The sequence below is a fragment of the Ambystoma mexicanum genome, chromosome 14 (genome assembly GCF_040938575.1).
Source record: "Ambystoma mexicanum isolate Mex_15411 chromosome 14, UKY_AmexF1_1, whole genome shotgun sequence".
NCBI classification, from domain to species: domain Eukaryota; kingdom Metazoa; phylum Chordata; class Amphibia; order Caudata; family Ambystomatidae; genus Ambystoma; species Ambystoma mexicanum.
The window spans coordinates 308,505,940-308,521,158 of record NC_090940.1 but is presented as its reverse complement, the minus strand read 5'-3'; the positions used below and the strand labels follow the sequence as shown (position 1 = coordinate 308,521,158).

General features: G+C 44.4%; 1 protein-coding gene across 3 annotated transcripts in view; it reads right to left on the bottom strand.

The window, feature by feature from the left end:
• Positions 1-15,219, bottom strand: part of CCDC88C (coiled-coil domain containing 88C) — a 916,777-nt gene that overhangs the window by 269,593 nt on the left and 631,965 nt on the right. For all 3 annotated transcript variants that reach the window (XM_069637440.1, XM_069637439.1, XM_069637438.1), the window contains exons 23-24: positions 13,439-13,584; positions 1,397-1,486 (exon numbers count right to left, since the gene is read on the bottom strand). In XM_069637440.1, coding sequence (XP_069493541.1) covers positions 1,397-1,486; positions 13,439-13,584 — 236 coding nt within the window. The remainder of the gene's footprint in view (positions 1-1,396; positions 1,487-13,438; positions 13,585-15,219) is intronic.

The following is a 15,219-nucleotide window of genomic DNA, read 5'->3' as shown; positions in this document are numbered from 1 at the left end:
CACAAACATGAAAAAGGAATAAAATTAAGCAAACTTTTTTTTCTTCATCTCTAAGCAGTGTACCTGTGGGTCTGTGACAAGGAAGGAACAAAGCAACAATACACAACCTTTGCATCAGAGCGGGAACTAATTCCCAACGTAGTGAGTGGGATCCACTGCCTTCCTACGTTACAGAACTTCCAGAAACAGAGGAACTGGAAAAGAATATTCAAATGCAGTCTCAAAGTTTGCTTTCTCAGCACATCTTGGTAGTTTGGTGCTTATCTGAAGTTAATGATAGTGCCTCCTAATTATACTGTATACCAATTACGATATGTTTGTGCTTCAACCTCAGATGTCTTCAACAGAAATCCCTAGAATAATTAAAATAGGCCTGTTGTCCATTTTATGTCACCTATTAAAATTGTTTGTCAATTGAGTTTTTGCATTGTTGGCTATGAGACTCTTTACAGGCAACGGGGCTACCAACATAAGAGTTACTGTTCTGCTGCTTGGGGGCACTCTATTCTCAACTTACGTTACATTCCTCCCCTACACCCAACCCTTGCAAAGAAAATACGATTCAGAAAGTGTGAGCACCTCAGTGTGAGTCTGTTATTTGGGGTGATCTATAGGAGAAACTGCTGGTGCCCTTGAAATGCTGCTGGATTTATGGTAACAGCCACAATATCTAGTTGATTATTTGTGAAAGGCTATGCTGAATTTGCAAAATACTGACATTTCAAAACTTGAAATCTATTGCATCAAATTTTGAAATGTTGATCTTTGTTCTTTTTTGTTCTTTTCTCATTTGTTTGCAAAGTTGCAAGGGCCAGGAGGCAGCCTTCTCCACTGACCTGCCCATCATCCAACCCCTCATTTCCTGTTGTCTTATTTCTCCTTCTGGGTATTGTGCATTTTAGGCAAAATCCCTCCTTTTCAGTACAACCGTTTTAATAGCACTTCCCTCTCACTCCATTTCAGCACAATCTGCAAATAAGAAACAGCATATTGCTTTTCTCACAATTACATTTGCCATTTTTATTAATTCAGTGCATCTACTATGGGTCAGCCCACCCTTGGGGTGTTTTCCCACCGAAGCATCCTATTAGCACTGAACTCTTGCAATGAGCCCTAAACATGCGGCTCCATTTTTAATGAGCTCATCAGATTTAAGGCACTTGGCTGATTGCTGCAAAAATGTAACATACTTGGCTGAATTTATTTTAGTACAACAGTGTTAGTGTTTCCCCGAAGGTAACCATGTTCTATTTTGCTAAATCCCTATCCAGCTTTAGAAGAACAACTTAGAAGGCCCTTTGACTGTATAAGCCTAGAAGACCTGTCAAGGGTCCAGTGCGCGATACAAATGTAGTCAGTATATGTTGTTTTAGCATAAAGGTTAACCATGACTTACTTTTTGGGGGCAGGATCGTAGAACTTGTACTGATCCATAATCTTTTCTTCAAGTTTTTCCTTCTGCCTCCTCAATGCATTCAGTTTATCACTGTGGGGAGAAAATTCATTCAAAACGGTTAATTACTTTCAAACCAGCTCTGGCCAATCAGGTGAGGCAGAGCGATGGCTGGCTTATCGCCCACCAAGTTGTGTAAAAATGCACTTTCAGTATTATTCCCTTCACCCTAAAGTATCCTTCCCCAACACAATCCACACCACCAAAGCCTTCACCTCCTGGACTATCAGAAAAGACAAAACCGTCTTCATTATGGATCAATAATGCATAGCATGGGATGAAATTCAGGAATAGGTTTTAGGCAAGAGGGTGTGACAACAGAGGTATCTGGAAAACAGCATCCAGCATGATGGCCCCCTTAGGTCGGAAATGAGACCAAACTTATTTTCAGAAAGTTCTCTTAAGGTGTACGGTAGATTGATCTATTCCAGATTTTAAGACTGGGAAATTGACAATATCCTATTGCTGAGATACATGTATGACAGTATGGGTTCTGTGAAGTCCTAAGTGCTATAGATTGAGTCATACAACTATATTTATTGGCCTCCAAAAAGGTTATTAGAACAAAACCTAAACATCCAACGTGATTAGCCTTTATGGGCATGTCAATAGCATTTGAAGCAGTCCACATAGGAAATCATGGCAATTTTAACATTCTCTGGGTGTGCCTCCTGGCTTACGTAGCTTGCTGATTGAATTGTACAATCAAACAGCAGTAAGACACTCCATCTTGGTTGTGAGGGGCATGTGGGAAGGTTGTGTGTCCTTGACCTCCTCCTATTCATCTTTAATATCAACTTCTTCCAAACAACCCTTGAAAAAGTCACAGAAGTTGTCCCACTCATCATTATTATCCTAGCAAAGATAAGAACTCCATTGCTATCATAGGCAGGTGATATGGTCCTATTGCAGAGGATACTCACACGTGGATAAATGTTAATTGAGGTCGACAGAGCATTTATAAGGGAAAGGGACCTTGAAGTGAATGTAGCAGAATTCAATGAGCTAATTGTGGGCTCTAGGCAAAGTTATCCCTTTCCTTCATTCAGAGAGGAGCCATGCAGCTCAAAGAATTGTATCTTCTAGGTCTTTACTTCGAAAAGAAACTGAGGGCCTAATGGTTCATGTAAAAAGACAGGCTGTATCAAGGGCACCATTAGTATGCGTTACTTTTAGATTTCCAAAGAACTCTAGCCAAATGATAGCATGAATAGAGCTGAGAGTGAAAAGGTCTGCTCACCCTTTCCACGCTGCTTGTTTTTGGAACTTCAAGAACACAAAGCCCATATAAGGGGTGGAAAATGCCTTTGCAAATAATCTATCGGGACTTTCAGGACAGCTCCGGTCTCTGCAATGTCTAGAAATGTAGGTTTTAAACATAGATGCCTCTCTCTGGTTTAGACCCCCCACCCAGTGGTTCACAATATGGTCGAATGAGCACACTTTACAGACCCAAAATAATGGATCAGTGATGTTCATCCTGTGAAAACTCCAATCTCCGGCTATCAGTGACTAGTGCTAAACAAGAGCTTACCAGCAAGGGGACTTACTGTTTCGACCACATAGAAAGGGGCAAAGTTCATAGTGGAATCCTGTTTCATAGCATAGGAAGGACTTTGAACTTCTGCAAGATTCAAATTCTTCTCTTGACAAATTATCACCTAGCCTCTACAGTGTGTTATTGTTAGGAAGATTTATCATTGTTATGCTTCATCCCCTTCTCCAAAAGAAAACCCCAAAACTTTTTGCTGGACTTCTGGACCTTTTTTCTTTCACTCCTGCATGAGTGTTTTTCCACGCACTCATTCTTGAGGGTTCTGTCTTTTGGAACTCTATTCTTTGCATTCTACCTGTACTATAGTGTCTGTCTGCTCCATAGCTCTTAAAGGCATCTGTGTTTTATTACTGCAGCACACAGCTACCTATGGGCAGTGTTGATGGGGAAATTTAGGGTGCTCCTTTAAGATTCCTTTTTTCTATACCCTCGAGTAACTACAGTTCTTAAGGATAGAGATCGCGCCCAAAACACTACAGTCTGAGAGATTGGCACACAACACGTTCAGTGGAGTGCCAAAGGGATACCTAGTGTCCTCCTCCTCTCTGTTCCTGTGACTTATTAGTCACATAGACAATCTCCTAGTTATGGCTGGTGGCAGTGAACATGCTCTACCAACTATTGTGTAGACCATAGTCTCGTTATCACACAAAAGGGCCACCCAAGTACCAACTTGGGGCCTCCCTTCTTTTTTCGCCATTACTAGCATGGTGGTTGTTTGTTAGTCCTCCTTTTACCATTCTGGGAGGGGGAGATCAGTGTGTGTGTTTTGCTTTTGGTGAGAACCCTTGGATGTCCCCGCCTAGGCTCCAGAGTGTGTGAGCGGGCAGGAAGTGGGGGAGGAGCTTTCTATCCCCCTGTACTATCTGCCAGAGTGCCTGACTAGGACCAGCTCCCACAGAGGGTCAGGCTGTCCTGATTGGACAGCCAAACGCACCTTTCTGAAAAACGCTGAGAGAGATTGCAGAGGAGTGTGTGCTGGAACTGTATAAAAGGTGAGGCTTCTGGAGTAAAAAGCAAGTCGACCACTGGAAGCTGAAGTAACCGAAGAAGACGCCCAGAGACGCCTGCAGACCCATTGCAACACTGTGAAGCAACCACTGTTGTCCTGACCCCACTTTCTGTGCAACAGAGGAGCTACGGATAGGAGGACTCCTTCACTTTGGCTGGTGGGAACAACCAGTCCCGAAACAAACTTTGAATGGAACCATCTCCCAAGGTCCCAGGAGTTACCAGAGCTGCAGAACCCCAACACCAGGAGACCTGCTGTCCATTTCCATTGCATCATCATGGAAAGGCTGAATCTGTCAAAATCTTTACTGAACCCGTACGGACACTCCATAGATCCGATCCAATTTGCCCATAACCCCTCATCAGAGCGTGGGACTGCAGGAAGCAAGAAGATTGACGGGGCGATCCATGTCCTTTGCTGGTGCTGCAGAAAAGGCACCAAAACCACATAGTGTACCAAGAAGTTGTTGAAAGTCATGCCCCTTGTCCTCCCTTGAGACTGGTGCTGAGAGATTCTGTCCATAGTCCTGCCTTCAGTCATCAGACCAAGGAATCCAGAGGTAGGGTCCAGAGCTGCAACATCGCAGAGCATCCAGCACAAACATTTTCTTCTAACCTGAGGTACCGTGGGGGGAAAAGGTATTTCTTACCCGATTCCAAGCAGTTGAGTGCACCTAATGGTGTCCAGGGTCACCCTCTGCTACCTCCGACTCAAGGCGCTGCTTGTGTCCCTTCATCCTGTCCTTTACAAGGTTTCCCTTGTTGGTTTATTTATTGCATTTGTTGTATGCCCACACCCTGGGGTATCACGGCGTAGGTTACAAGTATACTTAGTATTGGTGGTTACATTTTTACGAAGGTGAGGTGCTGCAGAGCAGAAGTATTTCGTGACATGATCATGTTAGCTTAACAGTGGTACAGTGTCTCCTTATATACAAGTTGTCTTAAGATCTTCGTAGTTGCTGCATAGTTATACACATACAATCAACAAGTCGCATTTGGCATTAGCCTGTTACTTTGGAGAGATGGCATGGATGGTCTAGGAGGGTGGGGATATAAGGGAAAGGGTCGGCAAGTGTCATGGTGTTGCTATCGAAACATTAGAACTTGTTAAAGAGCCAAGTTTTGTGTACTTTTCGAATTTGGCAAAGGAGGGTTTGTTGCAAATGTTGGCTCGGAGTGAGTTGCAGATTCTGGGGGCTGCTACTGGGAAGCTGAAGGTGCCTGTTCTTGAGCTCTTAAAGCGGGGGGTGAATAGATGCATAGCAGAATTGGATCCGAGTGATCCGGTTGTGGTCTTATGGGTGAGGCTTCTGCCAAGATGGCTAGGGTCATTACCCAATACACATTTGTGTGTTAGGGTGAGAGTTTTGTGAAGTATTCTGGCTTGCATAGGCAGCCAGTGTGCCTCTCCTAAATTGTGATATATGAACCCTCTGTTTTATGCCTAGTGCTGCTCTTAGTGCTTTGTTCTGGAGTAGTTGCATTTTATTTATGTTTTTTTTGAGGTTCCTAATAGGAGTATGTTACAGTAGTCCATTTTGGCCAGTATCATAGCTCTGGAGAGAGTGACACTAGTTTAGGGAGTGAGGAATGGTCGACTCAGGGCAATAAGTTTAGCAGTGTATGCTGTGGAAGAGGCGAGTGCACTAATGTGTTTGCACATGGTAAGGCTGGAATCCAGATAGACGCCTAAGGTTTTAAACTGACTGGAGATATTGATAGGGGTGTTATCTATGTTAACGGCTGTATATTGTGGGTGAAGCTGGCTTAGTTTGGCGGGGGATCCTACCATGAGAATCTAGTTTTTGTCTCTGTTTAGGCAGAGACTGTTGCTGTCATCCAGTTCTGGATTATGGAATATATTTTATTTATACAGATAGTATCCTGTTCAAGGTTACCGGATATTGGAATGAGTATTTGTGTGTCGTCAGCAAAGTTAGTATAAATTACTACCATTGCGTCTAGCGCTGCAAAGAGTAATTTAGTGTAGGCATTATAGAGCGAAGGGGAGAGGCAAGATCCTTGTGGAACTCCCAGTGGAACTGATATAGGGTCAGCTGCTAAATCTCCTATGGCTACTCTCGACGCTCTATCTGTGAGAAATTATTTAATCCAAGCTGTGGCTTCCTTAGAAAAGAGGAAGTTATTAGCTAGTATTAGGCATAGTTTATTGTGGTCTACTAAGTCCAATGCTGCGGATAGGTCGAGTAATAGCAGTGTACATAATTTTGCAGAGTCTCTGATGGAGTCCATCTGGTTTTTGAGATCCAGCAGGGCTGTCTCTGTGCTATGTCTGGGTCGGAAGCCTGATTGTCTTTCCCCTAATAGTTGGTTATTTTCGAGGTGGGATTGGACTTGGGTGTATGCAATGTTGTCTATAATTTTATGGAGGAAGGGAACTGTGGTGATGGATCTGTAATTAGTGGTGGGATCTAATATTGTTTTTTTAAGGAGGGGGGGTTACCCAAGCTTCTTTGATGCTAGGGGGCGATGGGTGCTGAAAGAGGCGTTGATGAATTTGGTGATGGTGGGTGCTAAGATGGGGGCACAGTCCTTGACTAATTTGGCAGGAAAGTTATAGTTGTTAACTGGCTGCTTCTATAACACTAGAGACTGTAAGGAGACCACAGGAACTCTTTGTATTCTGTTTGCCAAGACTTTGAGCCCTCTCTGAACTGCCTTTAGCTAGGGTTGTGTTTTGGTACTAAAGACTTACTGGGCAAAGAAACCCTCTCTAGAACCTTGAACTAGGCTAATGTTACACTAACTGACCATTCTCCTCCCTTTAAGTGACTTTACTATATGGGTTTGCAGAGTAAATGCATTACCTTATGAACTGTTAGAATCCGCAGGTGCGCGTAATAACCGATAATACGATAACATGTCTTTCCCTTTCTAAAGTTGCTACAAAATGTAACACACAAGTGAAAGTGCCCTTTGAAGTGTATTGTCAAGTATTCTGAAGTGTTCTAGTGTAAGCATCTAAAGTATTTAAAGTAATTCTGGTGTATATATGGTATACATTACTCACGGTAATCATATTTCTGATGCTTGTATCTGCTTAGATTCACATGCTATGCATAGGCCGACATCTAGTGGAAACTGCAGAATATTACAGTTGTTTTCAAAACTAGAAAAAGGGACGTTAACCGGGCATGCCAGTAATACTATCCCTAGTGTGACGTACACTATACCCATGGTCCTTCGCGCGTCGAGGTCCCTCAGATTGTTTTTTTCCGCCATTGTTTTATATAAATTATAAGTGCAAGAGTTTCTTTGGTGTACATGCATAACTAAAGTTCAGTGTTCTTACCTACAGCTCACGTCTTCCCCTTAAGATAAGCCCGACTGCTCTGCCACTCTACCAGGGTCTTGAGTTAGTACAGACTGGTACTAAGAGTTGGAGATCTACAAACCAATGGCATAGCTTACTAAGTCTTACTACAGTAGGACTTTAGGAAAACTCCCCTAACAGTTATTTCTCCTGGATAGTTTCTGACACACAAATAGCTCTCATTGTGTGCCTAAGATTAAACCTCCTTCGATTCGCTACTCTCAGGTATCTGGACTGGGGGTGGGGGGGATATATTTGAGCGTTCCTGCCCCTACTTCCCTGATGAAACTGAATCTTCAATGCATTTTCTATTCTTCGTATACAGTCTACATTGACCTTAGCAGGACATATTTGGCCCCCGACAAATGGTGCTGGCATCCACGGTTTTTCGAGCAGAGGTACTTCTACTGAAGTCCCCTACCAAAGCAACCATTTTTTCTGGGGTGCTGATCTTTGTAGCACATATGCATACTTGGGCAGGGTGCTTTTAATTGCCCCACGTTGGCTCCAGGGTGAATTCATCACCCTGAAAGTGTGTTGAAGAAAAGGCTGGTGGTAGCTCCAATTTGGTTTTGGCTACACCAGGATTGTAGCCCATTTGAATGACATTAGTAGCCCAATTCACCTATGTGGTAGCCATTGAGGTACAAATGCATTTTTGTAAGTCTTGTTCCAGCCCCTTTTGTTTTGGCCCATCCCTTGTTCATGTGGATCATGAGGCATGGACAAGATGGCGTTTTGCTGATATGGGCTTATCGTGAGCCCAAAAAGTCAACCTTGGCTCTGGTTTTAAACAGATGTTGACCGGTTTAAAGTCCTTCAGACTTCCCAATCTACATCCATTGCGGGAATGCCCGTGTGTATTTGGTGGTTTTTTTAATCAGTCTGATTGGTTGGTCGCCAAAGCCTTTGTGCTGCTTGGAATGTGATTGCTGGGCTGGATTAGGCCTGCCGCTCAGTGAATGTACGGTCAGTGGGAAACCCTGTGCATCAGATCTGTTCCTGAACTCCTGGAAGACTGCTGCTGAAGATAGGATGCTGCTAAAGATACTGGTTTGGCCATGCTGAGAGGACGCTGGGCTCCTGTGTCCGGCTCCTCATTACTGATGGAGACTCATCCAGGATACTTCCTTTGTTCTTGCCGTCCTCTTAGCTGTCTGGACTGGCTGTCCTTGCTGGACACTTCCTTGTCTGCAGTTGACTGGATCCTTGGCAACATCCTTCTGGCCCCAAGTACCTATGGTAGAGGTCCCTCCGGGGATCCCTGGGTTGGAAATCATGTTTGCTTACCACTGCTCTAGCTAAGCCCTGTTGTGCGACAGCCTGGGTCTCCCTTCTACCATTACTACTGCTCCTCTCTTCTGAGCTGTATCGCCTGCTGGGTTTTTTCATGCTCCCATCGCTGTCATGGTTGCAGCAGAGTCTTCTGCCTCGTATGTCATCTCTCCATCTCCAGGTGTCTTCTTTGTTGGGCCTTCTTCATCCAGATCCTTTCTGGTTATATTTCCGAGTGACTTTGTTTGGTGTCCCCAACCGCCGCTAGCTAGAACTAAACAAGTCACGCACATTCATCTGTTCACCCACCGTTCTTGGTGCAAATTCGGAGCAACCAACACCATGAGTAATGGATCCCCTGGTCCTGATCTTATAGTTAGTCAATCCCCAGGAAACTCCTGAGTTTACCATCATCGTTTTACCCCTCCTCCCCTTTCCCCTGACCCGTCTTCCTCTTCTACTAATGTTCTCCATTGACAGGAGTGAACTGTGTGCTCCCTCTGCACGCAGATCTTCCTTGCTTGCTGGTTCTCAAACACTAAACTAAAAAAGCTTATTTGGGGCTAGTTGATCCTCTCCTCACCCCCCCTTTCCTGACTGGGTGCCTATCTTGTGGCACTAGTGGGGTAAAGTTTAACTGACCTGACTTTTTCTATAACCACAGCACATCTATGGGATTTGTCCCATTGATTCCTGTGGGAGAGTCTTTGGAAACTTCTTAAACTCCTCTAAAGCGACGTTCAAAGGGTACCACCAAGAACTTAAGCATATTCCCCTGTCCCCCCCCAGTCCCCCTCCTATTGGGTCATGGTGTGTCTAGGACAAAAACTCATTTTAAAAGGTGGCAGTGACTCAGATCATAGTATAAAAAAAAATCACTGCAAACTCTATACCATCAGAGGTGATAACCACAGTAACCACCAGTTTACTTGATGTCTTTTTTGGCCTACGGGCATGCTTCCTATAATGCTTATAATGCTGTGAGCTTTTTCCTCTTTCCTTTCAGGAGCGCTTATAGATCTCGTGCTCACCCGTTAGTTCGCTATACTGTGTTTCCAGGAGATGGGGGCGGGGTTGAATCTAGGTCTTAAAACTTTGTATTTTTTAAATACTTGATTTGTTTGTATATTTTAAAGTACTTATTTGACAGTATCATTTTATCTGAATGTAATACTAAATAAATGTATATATCTATCTGTTACAGTACATTAAGTTAGGGGTATTTTATAGTGTATGAGACCAATTTGTACTTGTGTATCTGGAGGCCCTTTCCTAGAAGTGAAGCCGGACTGCTCCGATTCATTACCCATGGAGTGTGTTTTGGTCTAACTTGGTGGACACCCTGTCCTCCCACGAATGATAGGTGTTAGGATCCTACCCGCCGCATGCACGGCTGCATGCACATAAACAGACTGTGTATAGCATAACTATCGTGTTAAAGTCTGTATGTGTGCTGTCCAAGTGGCAGAGGGCTGGGGGAGGCATACTAAGTACATTCACTTGCAGCAAGCTGCATACAGCTGGGGAGACCACAATTACATTCACCTGTAGCAAGCTACCTCAAGCTAGGCTACCAAGAGCTGGAGAAACTGCAGTCTACTGAAGCCTAAAGGGATCTTAATTGGACACAGCTGCCTCAAACTGCAATTAGCTCCAGCTGTGGGAGCTTTCATAAGCAAACGTTCAGCAGTTGGCATTATTCTATGAACTGCCTTCAAAAGGAGTTCCTGCTTCGGATTATGAACGTTTTCTTGCTATCCGTTTTTGCTACTGAATCCTGCATGCTGTAGCTGCTTTCCAGCTCCTGTCCTGTTTGCTATTAAAGTCAATGGGCCTCTTTGCACGGATTAGCGCCATGGTTCATACCGGTAAAATACTGGCACCGCCTTGGTGGAAAGGGGAATTACCGCCCCATTCCAAGGTTGGCGGGGCGGTAATTCCCCCTTCCACCATTGTCCTTCCCCATTCCCATTTTTGGCCCATAGGGCTCAATGGGAATGGGGAAGGCGCTAATTACGGTACCGCAAATTGCGGTACCCTAATTAGCTCCCTGGGTCCCTTTGCGGGTTGGTTTTAACGCCTGCAAAAAGCAGGCGTTAAATCCCCCAACCCGCAAAGGGACCTCGTAGTAAGGATTTACTGGTACCAGTATTTTACTGGTACCGGTAAATCCTTACCGCCATCCGTGTAATGAGGCCCAATGATTTTTCTGAAAGTATTTCTGCTGCTTTTCTGAATTCCTTCAAACACCCTATTTTACTGTGGTCAACCACCCTCCTGCACCACAGGTCACAGACCCCCCACTTGTTTCTGTCGAGGCTGTCCCCCCTCTTTTCCGCTGCAATCTCAGTTTCATGCTTTACTGACACTTTCTCTTGTTCTCCAATTCCACATATTTGCTGAGCTAGCAGAAGCCTGTTTTTTTGTGCTGTATTCCTAGACTTCCATCCATTGTACCTGCTCTTTAGAGTACTTAGTTTCCACATATTTGCTGAGTTTGCAGTGACCTCATCTTGTCTGTAATGCACCGGGTTTCCTGAACCACGTATTTGCCAATTTGGCAACGACCTACTGTCTTGAGTGGGACTAATGCTTTGTGTTTCATTATATTCCTAGAACACTTGAGTATTCAAGTTTGTGTGTGACAGCTTTCCTTGCCTGCATACCTGCTAGTCCCTGATGCCTGTTCTTATTCTTGGCCCATGATTTCAGCTAGACTAAAATTCACGTGTGCCTTCTAAATTAGTGCTGGTAAAGCTTCCATCTACAGCATATGCCTACCGTCTCTGCTCATTGCTTCTTTTCGCTGCCTATACTGTGCCTGGTTACTTCTATCTGGTTTGCTTTTCACCCTTTATTGCAAATTGGTCCACTGTTGTGCTTCAGTCCCCTATCCACATAGTATGACACCTGGGTTGGTCTCTGTTAAGATCAGAAAAAGGAAAGACTTCTGTTGCCTTTGTCTAATCCATTAATTGTACCTGTCTCAATAAATGGTCTCCCGCTTTACCCCTAACACCGAGTACAACAGTCTCATAGCACCTCCAGACCAGGACACCACCACATGATTGTTAAGCGTAATCTGCTGCTACTGAGCCGCAAGGTATTTCCCTAATCTCCCTGGAGACCGCTTATATTCAAGTGCATCCATTATTCTGATCAGTTGCTTACCAGTATATTTGCTTGCCTTCTCTTCCTCGGTCTCTCTTTGCCATCAGCCAACTCTTGTCCCTGCAGTTCCTGTCATCTGTCTCCACAAAGATCACCTGGGTGTGTAAACTATATTGGATATATGCTCACTGTTACCTCTCAAGTCTCCCCTAAAACTACAGCGTGTACTGTGATATATCTATTGGCCTGTACTTTCCCAACATAATCCTGACAATAGGTCTCTTCACACCACTCACCAGATAGAGGGCTGTGGAAAAACCTCCCTGACATCTTGCATTGGAGTCACCTTCAGTTTTATTCGTCGGTGAATGGTAGGATCATTATTGTGGTACTGAGTTTTATAATTGTTAATTTGATTAAAATGTGGTGTTTCCAGATACAATGGAACTACCTAAATAACCGCAATTCTTAAAAAACTTTGACAGAGTTTCTCACACTGTAATGGGCAGATGCATACAGGGAATGAGGCATTCAGGTTTGCAGCTGTCCACAGTAGACCGTTTGCCACAGTAGTGGACATCTGCACAGATGGATTGTACTGGCTGATGAGAAGGTGTGGCGCAGCCGAATGAGGCCAAAGAAATGACTCTCCCACTGTATCCATCATTAGAACAGCATGTAGTATCCACTAGCACATCACGAATAGCCTCTGCTCTCAAGGCATCAATTGCCTGTAGTTTCATAAGACAGTCTAAGATATTGTTGTCTGTTCCCCGTACTAGCGAGATCATAAGTCAATTTGTCAGAGTGTGTCCTGTACGGAATCACTTTGCATTGTTGGCTGCGTATGTTTGGGTAAACATATGCAGCCGACAATGCGAGGTGATTCCGTAGAGGACAATCTCCGACAAATTGACTTATGACCTATGAAAGCCATACTCGCCAGTACAGGGAATGGACAACGGTATCTTAGTATCTGAGAACTTCATAAGAGGATAAACCTATTAAGGTTCTCTATTAGCGGATAATAGCCTTGAAAAAGTCGAAGTCAAAACATGTGTTGGCTGTTTCACAAACTAAAAAACATATCTTGAATGATTAAAAGCATCACTTGACACTCTCAAGAATCAGGACTACTTCTTTGAAGGACTGTTTTATGGAACTATAGGCAATTGATGCCTTGAAAGCAGAGGCTAAGCGCAAAGTGCTAGAGGGTACTACATGTATTTCTCGTAAATGAATGGTTTACGGGTTAACTGTAAACCACTAGCCACATGGCAGGCCACGCCTATAAATTAGAACTGTCTCAGCGCATTTGTACACACTATACCTTATCATTAGAACACGATATGATCTCACATGCTCTATGGGGCAGAGCCATAGAACAGGAGATTGAATAGATGATGCTGCTGACCCTCGAGAGAACTGTGCTGGATCCTTTCAGTCTCACCTTCAGAGAAGAGTGTTGTACCTTATACTACCTGGAAAGCTGCATTCCAACGACACTCAATTTTGTGATGTGGAATTATTAGATGCAAGTACATCTAACATTAGCATCATCTGTGTGTAATGGCAACCTTGTATGGAAAGCCTTGCTATGGTTAAGAGTAACGTCAATGACGCAGCAGCCCTAAATCTGAGTCAGACTTATGTACCCCAGCACCAGTAAAAGGGGGGCCCTCCTCTCTTTCCATACATGTATTGCTTCTGCTCTTCATGGTAGTGTTCCTTGCTCTCCATGCTCTGCTCCAGGAGCATCTGGTTCTGCTGGCTCAACATCTGGATCTGGCTTAGAAGATGATGGTTCTCTTCTTCCAGGTTGCTTTTCAGCCGGGTCAGCAGCTGCATAAATACAAGAATGAGGCATGTTACAATGTCTGATGAATGAAATATTTTCAACAAGTCTACTAGTTGCAATGATACAAGGCTCTCCACGCCAAACAATGCTACAGGGTCCACCACTGCCGGCGACGGCAGAGGGCCCGCCACCGCCGGCAGGGGACCCACCACTGTCAGCAAGGGCATGGGGCCCACCACTTCCGGCAATGGGGGTAAGTCACATGGAGATCATGATAAGGGTAGCAGGATTTACCCTCCCAAACAAGAATCTGGCCACAGTAAGCCTTCCTACATATAAAGGCCCAAGGATCTTGTTTTACCTTGAGCTAGTAACCATGTGAAGGGGACCCCAATTGTTAGGGTAAGACCTTGGGGGTCTACTCCGTCAATCTGGAATTCCCTGATGAGGGGGAAATACTCACAGCAGCAGGCTTCACTTCGGATTCCCTGCTCAGAACAGTTGGAGCAAAGGTTACTCTAGTGTCCCTTCGTCCTGGGAGTCACAAGTTGCTGATGCATATGCAGCCATTTCTGAATACTAAGTGTTAATTTAAGGATAGCCTTCTGGTACATCAGGGGTTGGCAACCTATTTCTTTTTTATTGCATTGTTTTATACAAACGAAATGAGCATTACAAACTATACTTGAAATGTTTGAATTGTTTAAAAGTGTACAAAACAATACTACTAAATATTTTTCATGTTTCCGACCTATGGCTCTCCAGTTGTTTGGGACTACAACTTCCATGATCCCTCACCATTGACAAGGCCTACTAGGCTTATGGGTTTTGTTGTCCACAACATCTGGCGAGCCAAAGATTGCAAACCTCTGTGGTAGATGGTGCAGATAACGCTGCTATGAGGAGACATTGGGGCTAGTCTAACTGTAGCAGACGCCACTTTGGTAAACTCCGAGGCCGCAGTCAGAGCTCCTCTGAGGCTCACCAAGTTAGCAGACGGCCCACCTCAAAGATTCCCAATAACACTCGTCACTCTAGCAGTAAAAGGAGGAGCGGTTAGGATTCTTCCAAGTGTCCAGAGTCAAGTCGTAGTTCTGCTGGGACATTATCTCAAAGACTAAGTCTTGTGGGTGCCACAGCAGAGAGACCATGTACAAGGTTTCAAACATTGAAGGCTACCTTACCTTAGCCAAGACCAAGGAGACACCTCAGCCCTAGAGGAAGTCATGGGCAAGGAGTCAAAGGTTCCTAAAAAGGGGAAGACATCTTCCTACCCTAAAATATCAACAAATGAGGTTAAGGTACCTGACCAAGGACCTGGACCTTACAAGAAAGAGGTCTTGCCAGAGGTATGCAATCCCTATGAACACCCAGAACTGCAGAGTTTACTTGCAGAAGGGGGACACTCTAGGGTGCAATGTAGTCAGGGTCAGAGGGATTGTTATCTCCGTTAGGCCTAAGGAGAAAGGCCTGCTCCCAGTTGGAGAGTGTGCTCCCTGGGAAATATAGGATCTACTGGAAAAGTGGTTACAGTAAAGTGAACCCATGGAGTCCACAGCATGAGTCCATTGGAGGCCCCTCTGTCTGCAACTTTTCCTCCTGCAGTTGCCACATAAAGTCCCACTTGTGCAAACTGCAAGAGAAAGGGCCTCACAGCCTGGGGAACCAAAACCTCTTAG